The sequence below is a fragment of the Falco rusticolus genome, chromosome 12 (assembly GCF_015220075.1).
Source record: "Falco rusticolus isolate bFalRus1 chromosome 12, bFalRus1.pri, whole genome shotgun sequence".
In the NCBI taxonomy this organism is placed as follows: domain Eukaryota; kingdom Metazoa; phylum Chordata; class Aves; order Falconiformes; family Falconidae; genus Falco; species Falco rusticolus.
Genome location: NC_051198.1, coordinates 316,611 through 339,877, shown reverse-complemented (window position 1 = coordinate 339,877; position 23,267 = coordinate 316,611). Strand labels below are relative to the sequence as shown.

Sequence of the window (23,267 nt, the reverse complement as noted above, 5' to 3'; positions counted from 1 at the left end):
AGGCAGCTTTGCAAGCAGTGTCACTGTACTCCAGAGCGAGCTGGGTCACAAGCTGATGGTAATCATTTGAACATGTTTGTGCTCAGCTGCTGAGAACTGGTGACAAGTTTTGCCAAGTAACATGTTTCTAGGCAGAGAAGTGAGGGCTACCACTGGATGGGAGCTAACATCCCTGCTGAATCTCTCTCTTGGTCCTCTGTCAGTTCAGGCATGTTTCATTCATAGTTTAGGATGCCAATGAAGCTTCCTACATGAACTCCTCAATCTTCTCTTATATCTGAAACAGGGAAAAAAACGATAAAAACAAATTGTATATCTAATCACAGGAAAGATGAGCACAGCTTCCTTCTGGTGACTTTAATTAAGCTGCTTCAGCTGGGCCAGTAAGTTTAGCTCATTCAGCCAAGCAGCAACAGTTCTTCTTGTAATTGGGAATTATCTGATGACGCTGCAGCACTGTGATCTGATTGCATCAGCTAATATGTGAAGTGCTGATGAGCCAGTTTTGGATATGGACCCACAGATTAGCCCAGGGATCTCTGCCACATACAGGTCCTTCCAGTCCTAAGGGAACAAACAGCTTTTATGCTTTTCCTGCAGACCACACGTTCCTCTGCTGTTAGCAGTAGCCATTTCCAGCCTTCACTAAATCCAGGCACGCTAACCGAGACGGTGGAAGAAAAGGAGGAAGGGGAGATTTACCTGCTGTTTGAAGGAAAGTCCCACTAAGTGTTCTGGGAGGGGCCACCCCATCAGGGTAACCCCAGAGCAGCTGGTTCTGCAGTACCAAGGCAATAAGGACCCTGGCAGGGGCTCTCTGATAGGACTTACTGGAGATGCCAAGCTGAGTAAGTGATACTGCTGTACCCTGGGCTTGGCACGTGCTGAGCAGTCCTTGCTCTTTGCTTTCTCTTACCTCTGTGGAATAACAAGAAAACCACTGTCCAGCATCACCAGGTCAGTGGGCAGGGCACAATTTGAGTCTGCATGAACACAGCTGCTATTCTTCAAGCTGCCTTGCTGCAGTTACTGCTCAGTGTGTGGGCTAAGAGGAGGATGGTGATCTGGATGAAGCGCAGGGCCCAGAGAGATGTGATCAGAGGGCAATTGCTGGAAGAGATGCTCCTTGCAGGCTGGTGCTGTTCTGTGTCTTTGTGAAAGACCTGGGCGATGGCCAGAGCGCACCCTCAGCAAGCTCAAGGATGTTTCCAAGCTGGGGGAGCGACTGAAATGCGGGAAGGTGGCGGGGCTGCTGTTCAGAGGGACCAGGGCAAGGAGGGTAAGCAGGCTGGCAGGGTCCACGTGAGGTGGATTGAAGTGCTGGGGAAGGGAGAAGGTGTGCTGTATGTGGTCCTCTCTACAGGCTGGTGCAGCCTCTCCTGCGAGCCTGCCAGGGCACCTTCACTTCACGTTTCCCTGGAGCAGCTCTCCAGCTGTCTTGGCTGTGTGCGGCTCTTGGAGAAGACAAAGTCTGCTGAGCTGCCTTGCTGCCAAGCGGCATGCAGCTGGAAGTCACTATTCCCATGGCAGGTCCTCACCTGCCTCATGACCCATCAGTGTGCTGTGAGGCTTGATGCATCAGCAGGATTCAGATGTGCCTTACTTATAACCCATATCCTGAGAGCTGGGATGCTGGTGGCTTGGCGTGGTTTTGCCTGCGATGGTGACAAGTATTGCGTTAGCAGCTTGAGGCCCAGCCAGAGAGGTGGAGGAAAGCCTGATAAAGCCTGATAAGCACTTGGTAAAGCCTGATAAACACTTGATAAAGCGCTTTTCAAGTCCTTGTGTTCAACAAGGAAGCAGCAAGACAGTTCAAGAAAGGCAGCAAACAGAAGGTGCTTTCATACGGGCCAATGGAAAGAAGTAATTTGAGAAATCTCTGAGAGCTGTCGTCTCCAGGAGTGGGTCTTGAGGGGACAGGGATGTTTGAGGAAGATGGGGCAGAGTTTGGCATCTCGCCAGTGCCTCCAACATGTGATGCTTTTTAGTGGACAGCATCCCTCAGAGGCAGGCCACCACAGGATTTTTCAGCAGTGAAGGTGCAGGTGGATCGGTGGTGGTCTGAGCTTTACATTAGATTTCTTGATCTCTCTCTTTTTTTTTTTCCTAGGCCTTTTACCAGCTGTGAACTCTGATTAGGCTAATGTTAAGATTAATTCTGACACTGCTGTTCTCAATAGTTACAGTTACCCAGCCTTCTTTTGCACTTCAGAGATTTTTTTGTCCTCAGAAACAACTTCCTGTGGCAAAGGGTCCTCCAGGGTAATTTCACTGTGTGTAATAGGATTTCATTTGCATTTGTTTTGAATTTTCTGCCCTTTAATTTTGTTAAATGTTGCTGTTTTCTAGTGTTGTTGGGCAGGTAGAAAAGCAGCTCCCCATGTGCTTTTCTATAGACAGGTTGTTGTGCTGTAGCCTTTCACCAGGGCACGGTGCAGACAGATGTACCACCAGCCCGCTCCGTGCCTGCCTGTACATGCAGAAGTGGAGCAGTGAGCTGGAGGACATCCGATAAGGAGATGCAGAATTGCTCTATTTGTAAAACAGATCATTGATTTGAGAGTGATCAAGCTGGCTGCTGAAATAAAAAAAGGCAGGCCGAGAGTCATCCCAAGGTGTTCAGCCATGAGCTATGCAAGACATAACCTCATACCACAGGAAGCCCATGAAGTAACAAATATTTTTCTATTAATACCAGCATTTCTTTTGCCTCTTTCACCCTGAAAGAACCCTAGTTGGCTTTTATGCTTTGCAGACTTAATTAGTAATTACTTCTCCTTGCCACCGAAATACTAGATATTCCCACAGATAGGCCAGTAGCGGAGGATTAACCACAGGGACAAGCCTCTGCAGTCGCCTCCGGGAGGGAGAGTGCCATGTCTGTGGGAGGCAGAGGAGGGTCTCGGCTGGGCAGGAGATGAGTAAAGCTGGAGGCAGCAACAGATCGCAGAGCTGCGCCAGGGCAATGGCTCAGTGCACTAAGGGGAGAGGCTGCTCTCGCTGAAGTGGAAATGCTCGCAGGGCTCCTGGCAGGCTTCCCTCTGGGTGCCAGCCCAGGCAAGCACTGCCTTCCTTGTGAGACCTGGCACCTGCTGCCAGCCCGGCTGCTGCCCGGGCAGGGGGGGCAGCCCATGCGGGGGGCCACATGGGCAGAGGCCGCCCCACGCCTGTCCCGGACCGATGGCGTGGGAGAGGCCGGCGGCGCTCTGGCAGAGGAGGGCTTTCCTGCCCACTCCTGCCTGTCCAGCTCCCACCTTGGCTGGGCTCAGTAAGGGAAAACAGCCCCTAAAAACAGGGGTGGGGGCTAGAGAAGGAAATATCTCCAAGCCTCAAAAAGGGACAAATATATATACCCATACAAATGCAGTGTATATTATTTCTTTTGTCTGTTTCTCCACGTATGTATTTAATCACGAATCTTCAGTCGAGAAAGAGGGGGCATGGAAAGCTTTAGAAAAATCTGTCTGAGAGAGAGTACAGAAGAGAAATGGAGTAAGAAAGCCAGATGATACTGCCCTCCTTTAACCACCAAAAAACCCCAAACCCTTCTGGGAGAAGGCAAGCCAGAAATCGGTTCTGTCACAGTCTTGTTTATTTTTCTAAACAGCTGAAAGACTGAGAGCGCATCCCCTCCACTCCCTTCCGTACAACAGGCACCCCCCGTTACCGACAGGAGGGAGAAACAACACAGATGCCATGGACACGTGTGCAGGCATGTTCTGAGAATGGACGTCGTGTCCCATTTTTATGCTGCTGTTTGGAGACGGTTCTCTTTGCTTTTTCTGTGGCCGTTTCCCACTATTCAGTGGCCCAAAAACCAGAGGCAGCAAACGTCCTTGTCCTCAAGATGTGGCCTCTGTCCTTGGCTGAGCAAAGATGGCTCTGTGACACCCTGACGCCAACATTCCTGCTTTGCTTCTGGCAGGGCTCAGGGTCTCCTAGGCTGCTGCAGACCCTGTGGCGAGCTCCCTGTGCACAGCAGACATTTTCATCCTGCAATTATTTCTGTTGGTGTATTCCAGCTCTTTTCAGTGCTCCCTCACTTCTGCACCTTTCGCCTCTGCGGGTCCTGCCTGCCTCTGCAGCTCACTACCTGCTTAGCCACCCTCTGCACTGGGCTCGCAGGGTGCAGGCATGTTCGACAAAGTCCTTCCCTGACCTAGGGAAGCCGATGGGTCTGCCAGAAGTATCGCTTCTGTTTGCTTGGGGAGTATGAGAGAGCGGTTTGGTTAGCCCTGTGAGGGAGATGGACATTCCTCTTGTTGCAGGAAGACTTTGGTTCATACTGATGCCTCCCTAAAACCCTGAACTCCCCCATGCCAGCGCAGACAGTTTTGCCTCAGCTTTTGAGCTAGGGGGAAGCTGCCAGACTTCATAACAAAGACACCCAGCTTTATCCACGGGTATGTCCTTAAGTTGTTTTATCTAAGCAGATGAAAACTTATTTAAATGCTTTTAAATCAATGGGGAACAGGCATAGTCTTAACTACTGTAGACTGTTTTTACATGGTAATCACAACAGATGGGCAGCCTTTTGAACCACTTTGAACCTGGAGAACAAATGCATCACTGAGATGAAATAGTTTGTCATTGGTTTGTGTGGCACTGCCCATGAGTTGACTGGAGACATCACACCCTTCAGCTGCTGGCCATCAGCTAGCAGTGACACCCCTGCAGCGTGGCAAGGGAGGAGCGTACGTATACTCCCAGACCACCTTTGGTGCCAAGTTGGTCAGAGTTACTGAAACCAGTGTCGCCAGCAAATGGCATTAGGATGGCTAACTTTGCATGGGAGCAGAGGAGGCTTGCTCACACAAGCTTTCTGCTCACCAAGGGATCCCAGGCAGGAAGGAGGGAGTAACCATCAGTGGTAATCAGCAGTGTGTTTAACTGCATCTTCTTTGCGGTTTGCAAAGAGGATATGTGTGTAAGGCTTGTAGGTTGAACAGCTGGTTTAAGCCTGCCCCTCTTACCTCACAGGAGAGAAGCAACTGTGCTCAGCCACCACAGCCCTGCCAATAACCTGCTTAAAATGTGTGCACACCCAGCTAACACATGAGCTGAAAGGGTGATGCCTTCTGCGTAGACAGAGACTTGGAGGGATGACACAGGAGCTGTGCTGAAAGAGTAAGGCCTCAGGCTAAAGCCCAAAGCAAGGAAACATGCTGTTATTTCTCTCCAGTCTGCCCGGACTGCCTTAGGTGGATCTGCAGCAGCGGTCTGGTGTGTGACATGCCACAGCAGCAGAACTCGGTGATTCTGCCATACAGATGCCCTGAGCTGGTCGGTCTCTGCATGGGAAGTACTGCCCAGCCACAATCTCCTGGCGTCCCCAGCCCTGCAGGCATCTGGTCAAGGCTCCAGGGCAGCTGTCAAGTGCTGGGGTCCTTCACCCTCTAAACTGACTCAGGATGCTGCCCAACCGTCAGAAATCACTCTACCTGCCAGCCTGGATTCTGGCTGGCTTAACGTCTACCTAAAGGTACTGCTCTGCATTAATCCTAAACATATTCCTCTAGAGTTTAAAGCTCTTTGTGAGCATAACCTGCCAGTCCAAACAGAAGAAAATCTCTATTTGGTCTGAAGAGCAGAACTTGGCATGGTTTGCAGGGGAAAATGCCAAGTACTCAAGGCTGTTTGCTCTCCTTGAAACAGTCATGACTGCTCCTTAGCTCTGCTAAGGCACATCTGGCTGTCATCTCTGCACATCTGTATCCTGTGATTTACACAGTTTTCTCCTGATGCTTTATGTGGTTTTATGCTGTGATGAAGCTCTGGAAAGAACAAAAGCGCATCTCTCTGCCCCTCTGAGAGCTGGCTCTTTGGGAACCTTCCTAGGGCCCTAGCAAAGCTAATGGGTCCTCCTCCAGAGTCTGCAGCAAAGCCTTTCCACGGCCCTCTCGGAATGGTCCACATGGCAGCAAACAGATGCAAGCAGTGACTTGCAGTGAATCCACATGCAGGGCTGAAGCATTGCAGGATGCATCTGGGAAAGGAAGACTTCCCTTTGCACCTCTGTTCTTTTTGAGCCCTAAGGTGAAGTTTAATGCACACTCGAAGACCATTGCACTCACTAAGACTTAGAAGTCAGTCTTGTTAAGTTTGGTCTGTATTAAGACCGGTTCCTGGCCTTATAGGTCCAATAAGAGTTTTATGCAGCCTGTCCTTCATTTGCTATTTCAGGAAGGATCCCACTGCACAGGGACGAAGACACCACCTGGAACCTGTGAGCAACTGCTGAAAGAAGCAGCAGTTTCCTGTCCCTCAAAGGCTGTAATTACACACAAGGAGTTGTTTGTGCATCTGCTATCTCCCTTCCTTAGCCCGGCTGATGCTGAAGCCAGCTAAATAGGATTTCCTTGCTTGGATTACAGAAGAAACCCCAAAGAACATGTGGTGGTTCTGCTGCCTGCAACTCATCTCCGATGGTCCCAGTGCCTCTAACAGGTGTCTTTGCTGACTGGCATTCAAAAAGTGCTGAGATCACCAGATTCAGCATTTTTTTTTTTAAAAGAGGTGTAATTGTGTGGTACATAGCTATGATCTGATGGCCTAAATGTGACACACTGTTAAGTTCCTGCCCAGTTCAAATATTAGGTGATCAAAAGATGCTCCCTGAAGAGTACTGAAATGCTTGGAAGAAGAACAAGAGTGAAAGGAGGAAAGTGGGAGAGGTGATATAAAGCAAATTATATATTCAGCAGCACGTTAGTCTCATCTTTCTTTAGCAGTTCTTTTTGTCTTGCAGGAGGCTTCTATAGAAGATAAATATAAGAGCTTTTCTCTCAGAAGAGTAACATCCATGGCAATTCCCCGCCTTCTCTCTCCTCCTGCAGACAGATCAGTTCAGAGCCTGCTCCGCCCACACACTGCTTTATCAGTGGGAGAGAAGAGGTAATTCTCCCATCTCATGCTCCCCAGAAATGGAAATGTTTCACAAGCCAGTACTTACTATGCTGGTAAGGAATTTGCTAAATTACTTTGTGATTCTGAGTGGGAAATTTGTTCCTTAGCTACACAGGCTTCCCAGATATTTCCAGTCTCAATTCTTGACACAGAATTCTCTTACACCTTGGTATTTACGAATAGCTCTGCAATGGGACGGAAGGGAGGCTTATGATGGAGGGGTCAATAATGATTTTGCAGAGACTCTCAGGGTCACATTTTTGAGCAGTTATAGACTTGAAAAGGACATTTAGATTTAAAAGGTAATACTTTGGGAGTACTGACATAGTGCTCTCATGCCAGCAAAGGGGACATTCACCCCCAAACTCCTTTCACCCCAAAGCTGGTCGATTGCTTCCACACAATATTGATCAAGAGTGAGCAATGAGACAGCCATACTCTCTTTCATAAATTCTAGTGACTTATTGTAGTGTTTGACAGCACTGCAGGTTTCAGAGTTGTTTACCATGGGATAAAACCTGCCCTGCCGGGGGGAAGGGAGTGTATCCTACTGGGAAAAAACCCAACCCAAACCAAAACACTTCTTCCATAGTTACATCCTAGGATGGTTGTTAACTTACTCTGTTTACTGTCTGGGTGGGAACTGACTCTGCCTACCTGGGGCCAACAGGGACACCATCATTTCTGATGTTGTCTTCAAAAGCAGCATTGAAAACTGACATCCTGATTAAGTTCGGAATTGCAAGAAACCCTTGGAGGAGAGGCTAGAAACTGAGTGCATAATAAGATGCCAGCCCTGGAATGAAACCCTCTCTAATGAGGATGGTTAATAACTAATACAAAGTACTGAGAGCAATGTTTTCTTTTACACCTGTGTCTGTCTGCAGCTAGCCACGGCAACTTGGGTAAAATTTAGACTATATGGACAGATGTATTCCTTCTGCTTTCTTGCTTGTCTAATCTGAATGTGGCCCTCCAGTCAGAAAGTGTTTTGCTGTTGTGGGCAAGGTGACACGTGGGTATGTATTGAAATGAGGATGCTGGATGGATGCCTGCCAAATACCTGGTGCCTCTTCCACCAGCTTGCAAGGGCTTCGGTCATGGACGGCATACAGGAGCCTCCCAATGGCGAGGGCCAGCTCCAGGTCGGTGCAGAGGGAGCAGAGCTCCTGTATGCATGTTGTGAGCACTGCTGTCACTTGTGGAGCAGCTGAGCTGGGACGGGTGAGGAGCAGAAAGTGCTCTTCATGCAGCTGCCTGCAGCTTGGGTTTTTGTCAGAAGTATTTTCACTTGAAACAATGGAATGTCTGAAATATTTTTGGAGAGTTTCTGTTCTGTCGTTGCATCAATCTCATTTGATTTAATTCAATGTGTTCGCACCAAAGACAGCGCTGCCTATGCTCTCGCACTCCCTCCTCTCGTTGATCTCAGCCAGCGCCTCTTTGTTGCCAGCTTGCTTGCTAACGCTGCTGTCAGGGTGCTGGCACTGGGGGCCCAGGAAAGGTCCTCAACAGCAGCTCAGGTTTTAGGGACTGAGGGTTCAAACCCGCGCTCTGCCAGAGGCTCATTCCACTTGGGTGGGTATGGCACCCGACCCCGGTGCCCTTCACCCAGAGCGGGGATGGCGTGGTCTGCCCGCCCACAGGCCCCGCAGGGCAGCGTGGCCCTACGTGCGCTCAGGGCCCCCGTCCCAGTGCGGCCGGGCAGCCCTTGCGCCAGCGCTGCAGGGACAGTTACGGCTCCAAAACGGGGCGTCGGGATGAGGGGCCCAGGTCAGCCCAGGTGTTTACACCCGGGAGCCCAAGTGGTGGGCTGGTGCTGCCGCTGTGCTGTGCGCGGGCCGCCCGGTGGCACGGCCGGTGGCGCGGCGTGGGGGCGCGGGGGCCGCCCGGGCATGCACCCAGAGGCGCCCGCCGGAGCTCTGCCCCGCCGGCCCCGGCACGGCACCCGCCTGATGGGCGGGCGGGCACCTGGCAAAGTTCAGAGCGGAGCGTGGGGAAGGGGAACAGCCCCCCAGACCCACGGCGAGACCCCCCGAGTGAGACCGCACGGAGCGCAGAGGGATGGCAGGCGGGTGCGGGCCGGGGGCCGGCAGAGGCGGGGGCACGGTCTCGCTCGGGGGCTTCTTCGGCTTCAGGCGTGGCGAGCGCGGGCGGAGGCCCCGGCACCGGTGATGCCCAAAGTCCCCGTGTGCCCTGGGAAAACAGCGAGGCGGGGCGGCGGCAGGTCCGGCACCTGTGGCGGTGCGTGGCGGGCGGGGGCCGACTGCAGCAGCGGGAGAGGCCGCGGCCCCCCGGCCCCCAGCGCCGCGCGCAGCGGCGCCCCGGGGGAAGGTGCCGCTCCAGCGCCGGGCGCGCAGCTGACGCGCTCCCCGCCCGCGGGCCCGGGGGTCTCGGGGCGCGGCGGAGGCAGCCGGGGCCGGGCGGCTGCAGCTCCCCGCCCCCTCCCCGCCCAGGAAGCGTCGGCGGGGAGGGGGCTGGCCGGGGAGCTCGGACTCCCGCCGGCCCCGTCTGCCCGCCCGTGCCTCCATCCCTCCCCGCCCCCCCGGCTGGCCGCGCCCGCTGCCCGCGCCGCGCAGGGGCGGTGGGCCGGCCGGCCGGCGCGCAGGCGGCGGGGGGCGGGCAGGGGCGGTGCTGCGGAGCCCCGGCTGGGCTCGGCTCAGCGCGGCGCGGAGGAGCGGAGCGGAGCGGCCGCGATGGGCGCCTCGGCGGCGGAGCGGCGGCGGCGGCGGCGGGGGGACCTGCTGCGGGGGCAGCTGGGCGCCCTCGCCGCCCTGGCCCTGCTCCTGGCCGGCTGCGCGGCCGGTCGCGGCGGTGAGTCTGCGCCGGGGGCCGCTCTGGGGGGCGATGGGCCGGGCGCGGGGCCGCGGCGGCGGGAGGGGGGGTCACCTGCCGCGGAGGTGAGCCTTACCCGGGCGCCGGGGGAAGGCAGGGGGAGGGGCCGCGCGGGGGCCGGGACCAGCCGGGGGTCCTCCACGACGGGAGCCCCCCTTCCCCGCCCCGCCCCGGGCCGGTGCGGTGCGCGCTGGCGGGGGTGGCGGCAGCCGCCGGGAGAGGCGAGGCGAGAAACTTTGCGGGGGTCCGCGCTGGGGCCGGGGCCGCCGCATGCGTGCGGCCGCCGCCGAGCAGCGCCGGCGGAACGGGTCCCCCCGGCTGTCGGCGCCGGGGTCCCGGCGGGGACGGGGCGCGCTGCCGCGGTGCAGCCGCCCGCGTGTCCCCGGTGGCCGCGGGGCAGCGCCGGGCTGGCGCGTGTCGCTGCGGGAGAGGGGCTGGGGAGGGCGCCGGTCGCGGTCGGGCGTTGAGCGGCCGCCTCCTGCTTCGGCTCGGCCGGCTGTATGGGGAGGGTGATAGCGAGCGATTTGTATTTTGCATTGCAAATATGTGAGTGTAAGCAGAATTTACGCAAGGTTTATTTTCCTTTAAGTGAAGGAGAGTGTACCCCTCCGTGACTCGAATTTGCTTTTTAAACAAACAGACGTGTCTTAAGGGTTTTGCAGTGTCCAGCATGGTGTGAGGAATGCTCTGATCTTTAGGAAAGAGCACAAACACCAGTGAAGACTTGAACACAGTTTTTCTTATGGGGTATAACAATGCTTGGAGGCGTTTTTAAGATTTGGGACTTCAGTGCCCTTAAATTAATCACTCTTTCTTCTTTTTGTACGTGTGTTCTAAAAGTTACACTTTTTTCCATGAGCGGGGTGATTTCTTCTGAGAACTAAGGCCAGAGAAGACAGACATGAACATCGTTGTAAGTAAACAGGGGTATATGCATGTACTTAAGTATATTTAAGTCTACCCACACAGTATCTGCAGATGTGTGACACTAATACCAGTCCTTCTTTTACATAAACTTCAAAGCCTACTGGTGAGAAGGTTCTTCCTTTGGCATGCCTTGCTTCTCAAGCTGGTGGGGCCAGACCACTACCCTCTTCCCGCTTTCTGTCGGTGGGAAACCAAACCCCCTCTGGCCCGTACCCCGATGGAGCGGGCTGGCTGCTCACCTTCGCCACATGCTAAATTGTAGATTACGTGGCAAAGGCAAATTTCAGACCCATTTTAAATGGGACATAGGGTGCCACCCTTCTCTCTGCAGGGTAGTGTGGATTCCCATCCTGTGTTTTACTCTCCTTGAAGGTGGTTTTCCCAGTGATGCGGAAGGGAGCTCCATTCACTGAGTAAAGGCAGTGTAGGCTGTAGAGGTCTGTGCTGCAGGTGAATTCATCTGTGCTTTGCTTGAATTGCCCAAAGCGTTCCCCAGCCAGGCACCGCTAACATTTGTCAGGGCTCTTGCTGTATTGCTTCAGTTTGAGAGAGTATCTCATCTTATGATCAGAGTTAGCTCAGAATTAATCTGAGAGACAAGAAGTAGCATTTGGCATGATAGGCATGGCACCCTGTGCGCCTGCGGCCACGCAGAGCCAAGAGCCGCAATGAGGAGATTTGTTTTACAGGTGGAAATTTTCCACAGTGCCCACTACATCTGCTTCCTCTTTGTGGGACCTAAGCGACGGGGCTCTCTGGGGAGCCTCACTGACAGCCAGCAGCCTGCTGCTCGCTGAAGTCTGTGTCGTGATTAGATAGGAGGTGGAATGATGCATCTTGATTTGGCGATTTAAATATTTCTTCCCATGTAAACATGTGCGGTTTAAGATCAAATACAAACTTTTGACTCAACTGCAGTGCTTTTATAGCAAAAGGCATCTCCCACCCCGCTCCCCTGGCAGGAGGCGGCAGCCTTACCCTGTGCTCCCAGGGTAGTTTTCGCTAGCAGAGTGGTGTGGTATGTGGAGTATACACAGTGTATGCCGCTGATGTGCAGCTCGCTCGCGTCCTTGATGCCAGAGGGGCTGACGGCAGCACAAAGCTGGGCGTAGGTTTTGTTGGGGTGCAGTGGAGATGCTGGAGTGATCACTGCTCCTGTGGAGCCATTGCATCGAGGTGCGATCCAGCCCAGCAGCCATTGGCTTGGATCACCGTTTTAGATTATGTGTTCTTGCTTTTAATGCTCCTGTTCTTAGTCAGTCCCCTTTCCCTCAGCCAGTCTCTGCTACGGCCTGGATCCAGAGGAGCATGGCCTGTCAAGTCACGGGTGACCTCTGTTTGCAGAGGGGTGTGAGGTGCCAAAGCCTTCAGAAAGCGCATGTGCTTGCATCCACTGCAAGGAAGACTGGAGCTCTTCCTGAAGCGGCAGGTAACCACAGTGTTTTAATTGATGAACCCTCTGTAGTGGGCAGCTCTAGAGGATAGGGCGTGAGGTCTGGTTTTCTGTTCCGGTGGCTCCCCCTGCTTTTCTGGATGATTTAATCTCTCCGTGTCTCACTTGGCTGGGTCTCTAATAGGAGGTCTCCTTTTCAAGTGGCTTTGAGATCTGACGCTAAACAATGTGTAATGACAAAGTGTTACAACGTTACGATGTTTATATGAATGTCCTTCCAAAGGTCTTTGTATTCCACAAGGCTCAGTCTTTCAAAAATAGATACACTGCAAATTAACAAGAAATCCAAGTTCGGGGACTTGATCTGGGTGGTGAAGGTGCGGCTGGGGTGCCTCCTCCCCTCTTCCAGGCAGCATAGATCCATGGTTATGCTCTGACATGCAAGGAAGTCACACGGGTAAATAAGAGGTGTAACTGAGGTCAAACACAGCCCTGCAGACCCAAAATACACCTGCCAGGCACTGGATTGCCATATGCTTTTTGGTCTGCTGCTGAGGGGACTGGAGGTGAAGGAAAGTTATAGGAACGCCTCCGTAACTCGAACAGCATGAGTCGCTCCAAAGCTCTGCCTGACTCTGCCATCCTCACAGGAAAAGCCAAAGCATGAAGTTTTCTTACTTTCTTTCTTTTTCTCCCACCCTGCCCCCCCATCAGTCTGACTCAAATTCTGTCTTGCCTCCACTCCTCCCTCTATGAGAAACTTCGTTATATGAGACCATCTTCCAAATTGTGATTATTCAGGTTTTTCAAGGGAGGCTTCTGAGTCAGGCCTTTGACCAGTTTACTCTCGGGGACAGCAAAAATAGCAGGGGCATCAGTCAGTGGGATTTTTCTTTTCTTCTTTCTGTGTGCCTGCGTTTTTGGCAGGGTGGTAAGGGAAAGCTGGGTCTAATTCTGCAGCCCTTACTCATGGGGATGGGCACGTCCAAGCAAATGGAGTTGCCTGCATGATTCAAGCATGGAAGATTTGGGTTGCTTTTAAGTCTTGTTTTAACTTGACGGGAGTGCAGTATTCAGAATGGTGGAGCAGGGCCTGCCAAGTGCATTTTGACTTGTTCTGAGACTTACTCCAAGTCCAAAGCTCAGCCTGATTTTTCCAGGACTGAGGGCTTCCTGGTCCTTCTTGCGGGCTGCAGAAGGCTGCGAGCATCCATGTCACAGTAACACGCTTACAGAAAGTCTCTAAGCCATCCTGGGTGGCGTGATGGGCAATGGGGAGCAAAGATCCCAGCATGTCTGCCTCCCAGCCCTGTGCTAGCTGGAGGAGCTCACGGGACTGGAATGAACCACGCAGGCTGTTTCCTCCCGACTGCTTTGTCTTGTCACTGTCCCTGCCTACCGCAAAGGGCTTTTCCTCACAGATCTCCTTACCGCCAAATTAGCATGGAAGAACTTTGGTGTGACAGATCCTGGTCCTCTAGCTGGGAATTAAGTGACAGATCCCCAATTTCATTGGAATGTTTTTGTTTGTGCAAACCAAGAAACCCAAACCGAATTTTAGAGGTCGTGCACTGAAAGCACAAAAGCAGTTGTTTTCCTCACCTCTTCAGTGAAGCGTAATCCTAGCTTCACTGAGAGTAATCCTAGCCCAGATGTAATGCTGTAATCGTTGGACCCCTGGATATGGGAATTTACCCTCATAAACTAGGGAGAGGCATCAGGCCAGAGCGTGGTATGCGACCTCTTTGGCAGGGAGCTTGTTTGGCCTTGCAGGAAATGACTTGTTCATTTATTTAGTACTCATTCAAGGTCCTGCACCAACAGCTGACAGAGGCTGAGGTCTTCTATCAAGCAGCTTGCAGCGCGGGGAGCAGCAGGGATGAGGCATGCGGCTCTGCTTGGAAGGAGCAAGGGGGAACATGCTTAAAGATGTGCTCAACTTTCAGCACCTGCTTACGGTACTGGTGGAGCAGGGCTTGTGCGCCTGGCTGTGAATTTGGGCTTGCTGCGGGATCTCCCTGAAGAACTGCCTTGGGAATGTTCAAATCTCCATACCTGCCAGTGTTTGGGGTCCACTTAATTAAAACATTATGAAAGTGTGGGGACGCGTGCCAGGCTGGTCAGCTTGCCAAAGCTGGGTGCCCGAGGTAAACTCCAGCACGCCCCTAAATTCATGGGGTCTTGGTCCTCAGGATGTGGGTGCGGGCTCCTTGGGAGCTCCCACCTCTGCAGGGCATGAAGGCAGAAGGTTGCTTGCCTCCCCAGCTGTTCAAACCCAGACAGAATGCGAGGCGGTGAATAGCAGAAAAACTCCATGATCATCATTTCTTTAGTGCCTGTTAAGGGAAGGTAGGCTTGTGGCTCTGTGGCTGCCTGGGCTGATCTAACTGCAAATGCTCTGTCCTGCTCTCGGTGCTGCTTGTGGCTGCTCCTGCCCACGTTGCCTCCTTGTGCATGGGCTCCTGCATTTTGCAGGCCCTTAGCTGAGTCTCCAGCAGCTAACACAGCAGAAAACTAGCTTAGGATAAATAAAGGACTTTTTTTAAAATTTTTTTCCCCCCCTTCAGATTAGCACACTAAAATGACTTGGTGAGGGTCTTAACAAGCTGTAGCTGAACGGAGAGCCCCTAGGTGGTGGCCGTGGTCAGAATAGCAGAGCTCATGGGAAGGTGGGCATGGTTGGTTGGTTTTTTCTAAGCTCTTTTTTGTACTTCCCTCCTGCTGCTGATCTTGAATGGCCCTTAATGTTGGGAAGGCTGGCTTGTCACGCTGTCCATTTTTGGTCAGATTCTCAAAAGGAAGGGCTCAGCTGGAGCTGTCATATATTCATGTGGCAGGTACTTGTGTCTCTAGCCTCCTGGGAATGAGACTGTGAAAAAAATGATCTGTCCCTGGATGGGAAAGGGTCATTCGGGAGATCAGCAGCCATCCCTGCAACAAGAAAACTCCCTTCACCTCTGGAGCTGACCCTGCTTCTAAGTGTTAGTCTGCCCCAGGGCATTTTTCTCTGTTTTGTTTCTGTTCTTTCTTTAAACTGATGGCAACCCTATGGTAGCTAGAAAAATACTCTTTTTTTCTTTCTCCGCTTCCCCCCCCGCCTCCCGTTACTGTGCCTTTGGAACAGTTTAAATTACCCTTTCTCGCTTTCCTGTCCACAAGGAAGCATAGCAAAAATGAAAATTCATAGATTCTTCCCTAAGATAAGACTTGAAGAAAAGAGCCAGGTCTCATGAAACCTGTCACTTAAAACTTTGGAGTTTGGTTTTTTCAAATGGAAGCCAAATGGGGTTATGGAGCATAGAGCCTGAGGGATGCATCTTGTTACTGTTGTTACTTGGAAGCCAGTGCAACTTCTTCGTGCGATTTCTGCAAAAATACACTTCTTCTGCAGACTCAGTGATCATATGCTGCGCTGCGGTGGGAGCTGCACTTTATTGTCACAGGCTGTGCTTTCCCACCTGTTCTGAGGCACACTGTTTTTTACATCTGGCAACCAGGCAGCTGAGTTGAAGTCATGCATTTTTGGAGAAAAAAAAAAGGGGGGGGGGGAAGAAGAGGTGTTTGCTTTTTCCAGCCTTGTTCTCCTGCCCTTCTCTAGACCAGTCTTTAAGCATGGGATTTTAGAAAGCATCAGGGATTTTCAAAAGCCTTGTTCTGCTCTAAGTTTTACCTTTAATATCACCACAAGTCAGGTCGAACCGATGCAGAGAGCCACTGGTAACCTCATCCTAATTTCTTTCCACTGGTGTGGCTTTATGGGAAGAATCAGTGGAGCAGTGGGCATGCCCTGGTGTGGGCAGGATGTTTGTAGCCTCGCCGCTTTAATCATTATGTCCTGTAGACATGCTCTTAGAAGAGTAAGGTTACACGGTGAGTAAATCTTAGTGGCTGGTCTGCAGTAGAGCTGCATTACTCACAGCATCAAAGGGAAATCCTTTGAAAATGGAAGTGGTAAATGCGTGTAATTTGCAGCTTGTGAGTGGACTTTTGGCTGACCCTAAAGGGATGAAGGTGTGTTGCCTCTGCAGATGCTGGACTGTCAGACTCCTCAAGCTCTGAACAGCCTGTCCATGTGTTATTTACTGCCAAGGGCATCCTGACTCGGGAGTTTGCATTTAGCTACTTGAAACCCCTAGGGCACAGTTCCATCTCCCTTTGTCTTGTCTCCCAGCAAAGTTTATGTTATCTTCTCTTGCATTTGTCAAGATGGAAGGTCAAGTCTCCACGGCAGTCGGAAAAGTGCCTATTCAAGTGAGACTTAGGCCTGATTTTGTCAGCTTGGAAACTGATAGCAATGGAGCTGCGGTTATATGGAGTTGGCCATAGGATGAGCCCACTGAACCTGGGGATTTTGGAGGGTGTTGAGCCCCCCATTGCTTTGGCAATGGAGCCAGCTACATCAAAGGAGCATCTGTAAGACATTAAATATGTGCGGTCAATGTGTCCGTACCATAGCATGGCTGGATTTCAGCTTAACACTCAGATTTAAAAATAAAATGGGTGCAACCTCTAGACGCCAAGCTTTTCTTTAGGAACAGGCTGAGAAAACTCTGGAAACTAGGGGCTTTCTGAGTGTTGGGGGAAAAGGAAGACGAGGAAGGAAAGGGAGCAGGATGGGGTGTTGCATTCAGCAACAAGGGCTGATGAATAGAAGCACACAGTAACTGGAGGTGACCTGAGACTGGATTAAAAGGTGAAGTTTGATGTGGACTGAAGATGTTTAAGCTGTTTTTTTTTGGCAGTATCCCTGAGACTAGGAGCACTGCACCAAGGGCTCCAGGGGGAGGGCCTGGGTCTTGGTCTTCTGAAAAAAAAAGAAGGCGCTGAAGAGGAGTCCAGATGTGGTGTCCAGGGAGGAGGCTGTGTGGGACAGTACTTGCTGGGACTTTATTTGCCTTTTATGGACTTTTTTGGCTTACAGGGACTGCTGAAGAGGTGTGATTGAACGTCATCTGCCTATAAGCCTTGCCTGCAAGAAGCAGATGGTCCCCCAGGTCCTGCCTTGGACCTGAAAACTGCTGGCAGGCCCAGAGGAGAGGGCAGCCTGCCTCCTGTGATGCCTCCAGTCCCATGTTGGCCTTGCCCCATGCTGCAGGCTGCCCTTGGCAACCCAGGTCATGGGTGCTGCATCGGTGGGTGTGAGCGTGTGTTCAGGGAAGGGGGATGTACCTTTCATCAAGGGAGAGCGCTCTTGTGCACAGGGAGTGTCAAAACTGGTCTGGAGGCACAGATTTCGTTGTTTTGGAACATTCCTTTGCTGAGCTGAGCAGCTGTGCGAAGTGGCTGAGATTCACAGTCTGGTCTGACCTTTCTATGCCTCCAGTAGTGTGTGCGGTACTTTGGCCACCAGCCATGTTTGTGTGTCCATAGGCAGTTAGGCCATGATCCAGGGAAAGAGTGCTTAACTTGCAGCGTGTGAAGTACTGCGCTTGACTTCAGTGGGCTCATGCGTGTACGAGGTTAACCAGATCCTTCCTTGCTCAAGCTGTTCCTCTGTCCGTGGCCTCTTCGGAGGAAACGAGGCAAGTAAGCGTGTTCTCAAGTTATCGAGTGGGGAAACTGAGAGGCAAGTTTGTGGGATGCTGGTGGCACAGGGATGACAGACGCCCAGACGGAGCGCGGACCTGCAGATGGGTTTGTGCATCGGTCCACAGGGTGTGGACGTCTCCTGCCAGGTCAGCCCCGAGAAGTCTCCTGTGGCCCTGTGGTGGCTGAGGGATAAGAAGCAAGCAGGCAGGGTGCTCTCTTCAAGCGCGGTGTATCTCAGCTGTTGCAGTGGTAGAAGAGGAGAAAGACGTGTTTGGATAGTGCTGAGCATGCTTTTCTAAAGAGAACTTTGGTATGCCAAGGCTCATCTTCAGTATTCGCTCCTGCAGCAAGCATCACCTATCAAATGAGAACTGCAAACAAATTTTAATAGCTCAATTAGGAAAAAGCCTGTTAAAGTCCAAGAAAATAATACTTTTGATATGCAAGCCAAAAACATGCTAACTGAAGTACGAACAACTGAAGGGTCTGCTATTAAAATAATTCTTATTCAGAGATAGACTCATCTGCTTTTTTTCCCTAAGATGGCCAGAACATCCTGCAACATAAAGCAGGAGGAGAAGCGAGCCTTACATGGGCATTCTTTTCTCCTCCAAGAAGATTTGCCCTCCAGTTCTCTGTGCACCTCTTTGTGATAGTTGCTTTGTATTTTATTGCCAGCTCACAGGGAGAGCATGACAGAAAGAAACCCTTTTAAATGAGCGGTGCATGCACTGGGCCAGCACAACAGTTCATTTTATGGGAAAAGAAGCAAGAGCACAAGCCACGTCAGTTGACGTTACACACAATGATGTGTACTAAAAGGCTTTTGATTTCAGTTGTTAAGAAAAGAGTAGGTATGTATGATGTGTAACTCCGCAGGGTGGTGGCAAGTAGAAGAGTTGTTAAATGTCTTGCTTCTGTGCTTAGTAAGTGCTGTGCCATACGGAAGCTGATGAAGATTCTGGCTGTGATGCTGCTTGCCGGTGTCCCTTCTGCTCCCTGCTGTGCCAAAGGGTGCCTTGGTGCTGCTGCAGGGCTGGGGACAGGGGATGCTGTGGAGCCATGCAGACAACAGCCTTACCAAGCTGCACAGCGAGAAGAGATCTCATTAACTGGGGTGGCATAAAGTCCTCACGGGGATGTTGGCTGCTGGACAGCTTAGTGGACTGGTCCCTTGGCATAGCTAGCGTATCGTACTGTGGTTAAGGTCTTTTGACTGAGCGCAGGTTTTGCATCTTGGGTCTAGGTGAGCAGAGACCTTCCTGCTGCAGTATGGAGTGTACTGGTTAGCGCTGGCATTCTCACAAGCCCTGTTGTGAAAACCGAGCTAAAAAGACCCCTGTCTCAAAGAGCTTCCTTCCAACCCACCCAACTGCCCTATCGAGCTTGCTTGCCCACGGTACGCTTGTTCAACAGGTTACATCAGCTGTGCTTATAGCAAAGGTTTCGCTTGCCATGGACGACTTCTCAGAAAGTAGTGTCATTGGACGGGAGGGAGAAGGAGAAGAGGCAATGCTAAAAAACCCCCTTAAGTTAATTTTACTGCTGACAAAGTAAAATTAAATTATGAGTTTCATGTTCTTTGGATTTATTCTTGCACTAAATCAGAGGAGTTGACAAATCAAGCTTGTTCAGAAGTTTTCCAAGAACGTGACTGAGTAACGTAAAAATCTCCTGAATCAAAAAACGATCCAAGGAAAGGTTGCAGGAGCCCTGCCTTAGCATTGCTCGCTGATGGGAGAGGCAGTCAGTGTGTTTCAGGGAGAAGCCCTATGGGCCTGGGAGACCTCGGGAGCCGTCATTGTATGGCTTGGGGCTGCACCTCCCGCTGGGCTGAGGTCTGCAGGGACAGAGCTGTTGCTGTGTCTGGGGTGAGGGAGGCCGCTAAGAGGACTTATTCGGGAGGTACTTTCATAAAGGTTTATCCTGGGAATGAGTGGCTGCGTGCCCGGTGGTGACATGCCCAAGCACTGCCTCCCTGGGTGCCGCACACCAAGCTGTGGGCAGCTCGTGGCCAGCGGTGTCCCCTCGTGTGGTGCAACCTAGTTTCCCTCCTTCTCTCGGATTTCCTGGGTGTCAGCTGTTCAGTCAGGTAAAATACTAGAGTTTTCCAGTCTTAGGAGCTTCCTGTGATGAAAGGCACAAGATCTGGTGACTCCCAAGCCCCCTCCTGAAATCCAGCCTGCCTTCAGGCTGGTGTCAGGCATTCAGCTTCTTGGTGTGATGAAGCAGCCTTCCAACATGCCACTGGTGATGGAAGCAAGTTGAGAGAGAAATTTGGGATGATTTTGGAAAGAATGAAACTTAAGAGGAGAAGAATGGAAAAAAGTATCAGTCGCCACCCATTACTGTGTGCTAAAGTCAAAATCGCTAGGGATTTTGCATCAGCTAATACATAACAGACTGCAAAATGAAACAACAGTGTCCGTGGGTTTGTTTTTAAAGCCTTGATCGTAAGGCTATTTAAAAAAAATAGAAAAGGCTTTTTGTTTCATTTTAGGTAAAAACGTGTATTTTCCAAGGGAGGCATGAGCTCTGTTAATCCCACTACCTGCCTCTTAGGTGCACATTTCCAAAGCATCTCAGGAGCAGGGCTGCGTGCCGGCTGGCAGTGCTGTTTGGATACGGAGGCTGAGGACTGTAGAACTGAAGTCTCAAATTGTTTAAATTGACTTTGGTGGCACAGTGCCAGCTGACACCAGCTGAGAATCTGGACAGAACAACTTGTCCAAGGTCACCTCACAGGCTAATAGCAGAGCAGTGAATTAAACTCAGGTCTGCAGAGTCTCATGTCAGGGTAAGTAAAGAACACATACAGCTTCTTGGAGGGTCCTGCCATTCTTAAAGCCTTATAAAGGAAGGACAGCGTCAGGTACTTGATTCTGGTATGATGTGGAGTACTACCCTTTTGTGCCAGCATCTCTGGTTAAAAACAGAAACTTTTTTTTCTTCCCTATAGTATTATTTATTTCCTTAAAATACTTAGGAAAATTCCAGTTTGGGATTTTACTAGAAAGATGCCCTTACTCTGAGCAAGGGTCTGTGTTGAGCTGGGCCAGGCTCATTTCTCAGAGGAGAAAGGCAGAGGCACTGCCGCGAAGCTTGTTGGCTTGTGCCTGCTGGGGCTTGTGTCTGCCTTTTTCAGCAGGCAGGGAAATATTCCCCAGGTGAGAAGAGAGAGAGCGTGGTGTGCAGTTTGGACGGCAAGTGTGTGCACATCATCTGCTTGTAGGGACAGGCTGCCTTTTTAGTCATCTGCAAAGGAGTCTCTACAAACTTCAGCCATGGCTTAGTACGGAACGCCCCCTTTGAAACATTTTAGGAGGTTTCTGTGCTAATGTCACCCTGACAGTACATTTAAGGGCTAGTCTAAAACCAGTTGAAGCAGTGGTAGTATTCTCTTTTGATTTCAGGGGTGACAAAGATCCTATTCTTTGAGTCCTCGCTTGGTTTTGGAATTGTGTTTTCATTAGATGCATTTATTTTTCTCTGCTTTCCACGTTTCTGAATATTGAGATGGCACCATAGACCACTGTTTTCCTTGTACTGTTTTCTCTGGGGTGGGGGAAGGGAAAGATCAGAACGACAGGGCTGTTCTAGCTTTGGCCATCTGGAGTTATTCCTTAAGGTCTGTTCGGTCAGAATCTCATCAGTGGTTTAGAATCATAGGATGGTTTGGGTTGGAAGGGACCTTTGAAGATCATCTAGTTCTGACCCCATGCAATGAACAAGGACATCTTTGACTAGATCAGGTTGCTCAGAGCCCTGCCCAGCCTGACCTTGAGTGTTTCCAGTGTCGGGGCATCTACCACCTCTCTGGGCAACCTGTGCCAGTGTCTCACCACCCTCATCATAAAAAATGTCTTCCTTATATCTAGTCTAAATCTACCCTCTTTTGGTTTAAAACTGTTAGCCCTTGTCCTATCATGACAGAATGCGATATGTGTTTGCAGTGTGTTTGCAGCACACCTCCGTATCGTGGCTCCATTTCCCTGTCCCTCCCTTGCCCGGAGGCTCCCCAGTAGCAGGTGTGTACAGGTCTGTGCTGGACCTGCACCACTTGGACCCCTGGCAGCGCCTGGGTGGTGGTGCCTGCTGTGCCCCGCAGCTGAGGTAGAGCAGAGGGAGCCTGCTCCCAGCGGGGCACCGTGCTGCTGGGGAGGTGGGTGCTCGGTGCACTGCTGAGCTGTGTGCCTTGGTTCAGGAGCTGACCAGTGTGCTCAGCGTCTGAGAGCTTATGGTCGCTGTGTTTGACCAGAAGACAAACTCTGAAGCATGAGATTTCCCACTGTGGGTGCTAAACATACGAGTTGGTTCTGTTAAGCGGTGAAGTTGCACAAAATATGAGTATTAATGATGATTGTGTTCTTTTCCTGTACGTTACCGGGGCTCTTCAGAAAAGAGCTGAAACAAGTGCTCCCCAAATTAGAGTGTTTCCTACATGAGCTGAAGTGTGGGAATTTACAAGGTGCTTCCTCATTGTGTCTGGAGATTCTTTTCTTATTCTCTTCTTCCCCACCCCCACCCCCACCCCCCTTGAAAGTTTTTCAACAACCATCCTGTAGGTATGGATGCGGGAGAGAGAATTGGAGGACCACATTGCAGCGTGGGGTCTGCCAGCAGAGATGCACAAGGCTGAACAGCCTGGTTCTTGCTGGAGGGAGCCCCACCGCTGGCTGCCTGCGGCGGGGCTGTGGAAGGGGACCCTGCTGGCACCCAGCCGGCAAGACGGGCAGGGTTCTGCCAGCCCCCTTACATGGCTGCCGCCGTGCACCCGTCCTACCCGCTGGGAGCGGGCAGCCCTGTGCTGGGCTCGGCTGGGCCTTCAGCCCCGTGGGCTGGCAGGCAGGAAGGGCTGGCTCTGGGTGGGAGGAGGCAGGGACAAGGGACAACCCCAGACAGCTCAGTGGTGGCTCCTGTTGACTGGGAAAATGGCCGTGCCAGCCATCTGGGGTTCGGAGGGCCCTGGGAGGCAGGAAAACCCAGGGCATCTTGGTGTGGTGGGCCTTGGCCTGGATCACGGTGCGGGGGGCAGAGGAGGTGGTGTCCAGCGGTGCAGTTGCGTTGGAAGAGCCTGTCCGTCAGGGAAGCTGCAGCAGGACACGTCTCTTTTCTAAGGCAGGCGAGGCTGGCGATTTTACTGCGGGTGATTAAAATGTGCCAGTCTTCAGGTCTGTGATTCCCATGGCTGGTGGGCTTTGTCCCTCTCTTTCCTTATTACCAGATTTATTTCTAGATGTGTTTACTTACTTGTAATAAATATGAGAGAGAGATGTCCTGGGGCTTCCATATCTATTTGTTTGTAATTAAGGTAGGATTAATTGCTCGAAATTGTTTTTAAGGGCCTGTTATGAGATCAGCAGATAAGAGCATGGGATAAGATACATAATGAATACATTATGCTATAAATAATGGACACAGCCAGTGCACAGGCATCCCTGAAAGGTAATAGCTTATTCAATATTTAATTAAGCGGGTACCATAGGGAAGGTACTCTATGTCACTAAGGTAATTTTCAACCTGGCTTAGTGACACATGGATCAGTCTGAATGAGGGCAGAAACCTGCATGCAGCTGGGACCCTTGGTTGGCAACATTTATAGTAATCACAGGGAAATGCTTGTTGGCTGGAGAATGGGTGAGGAGGGATAATGTTGAGGGTTGATAGAGAGGAGGTG

The 23,267-nt window shown here is 51.5% G+C and overlaps 1 protein-coding gene across 4 annotated transcripts in view; it reads left to right on the top strand.

The window, feature by feature from the left end:
- Window positions 1–9,593: 9,593 nt before the first annotated feature.
- The window catches only part of SLC24A3 (solute carrier family 24 member 3), a 182,243-nt gene continuing 168,569 nt past the window's right edge, over window positions 9,594–23,267 (top strand). For all 4 annotated transcript variants that reach the window (XM_037406042.1, XM_037406040.1, XM_037406041.1 and 1 more), the window contains exon 1: window positions 9,594–9,720. In XM_037406042.1, coding sequence (XP_037261939.1) covers window positions 9,603–9,720 — 118 coding nt within the window. In that variant the 5' untranslated portion in view covers window positions 9,594–9,602. The remainder of the gene's footprint in view (window positions 9,721–23,267) is intronic.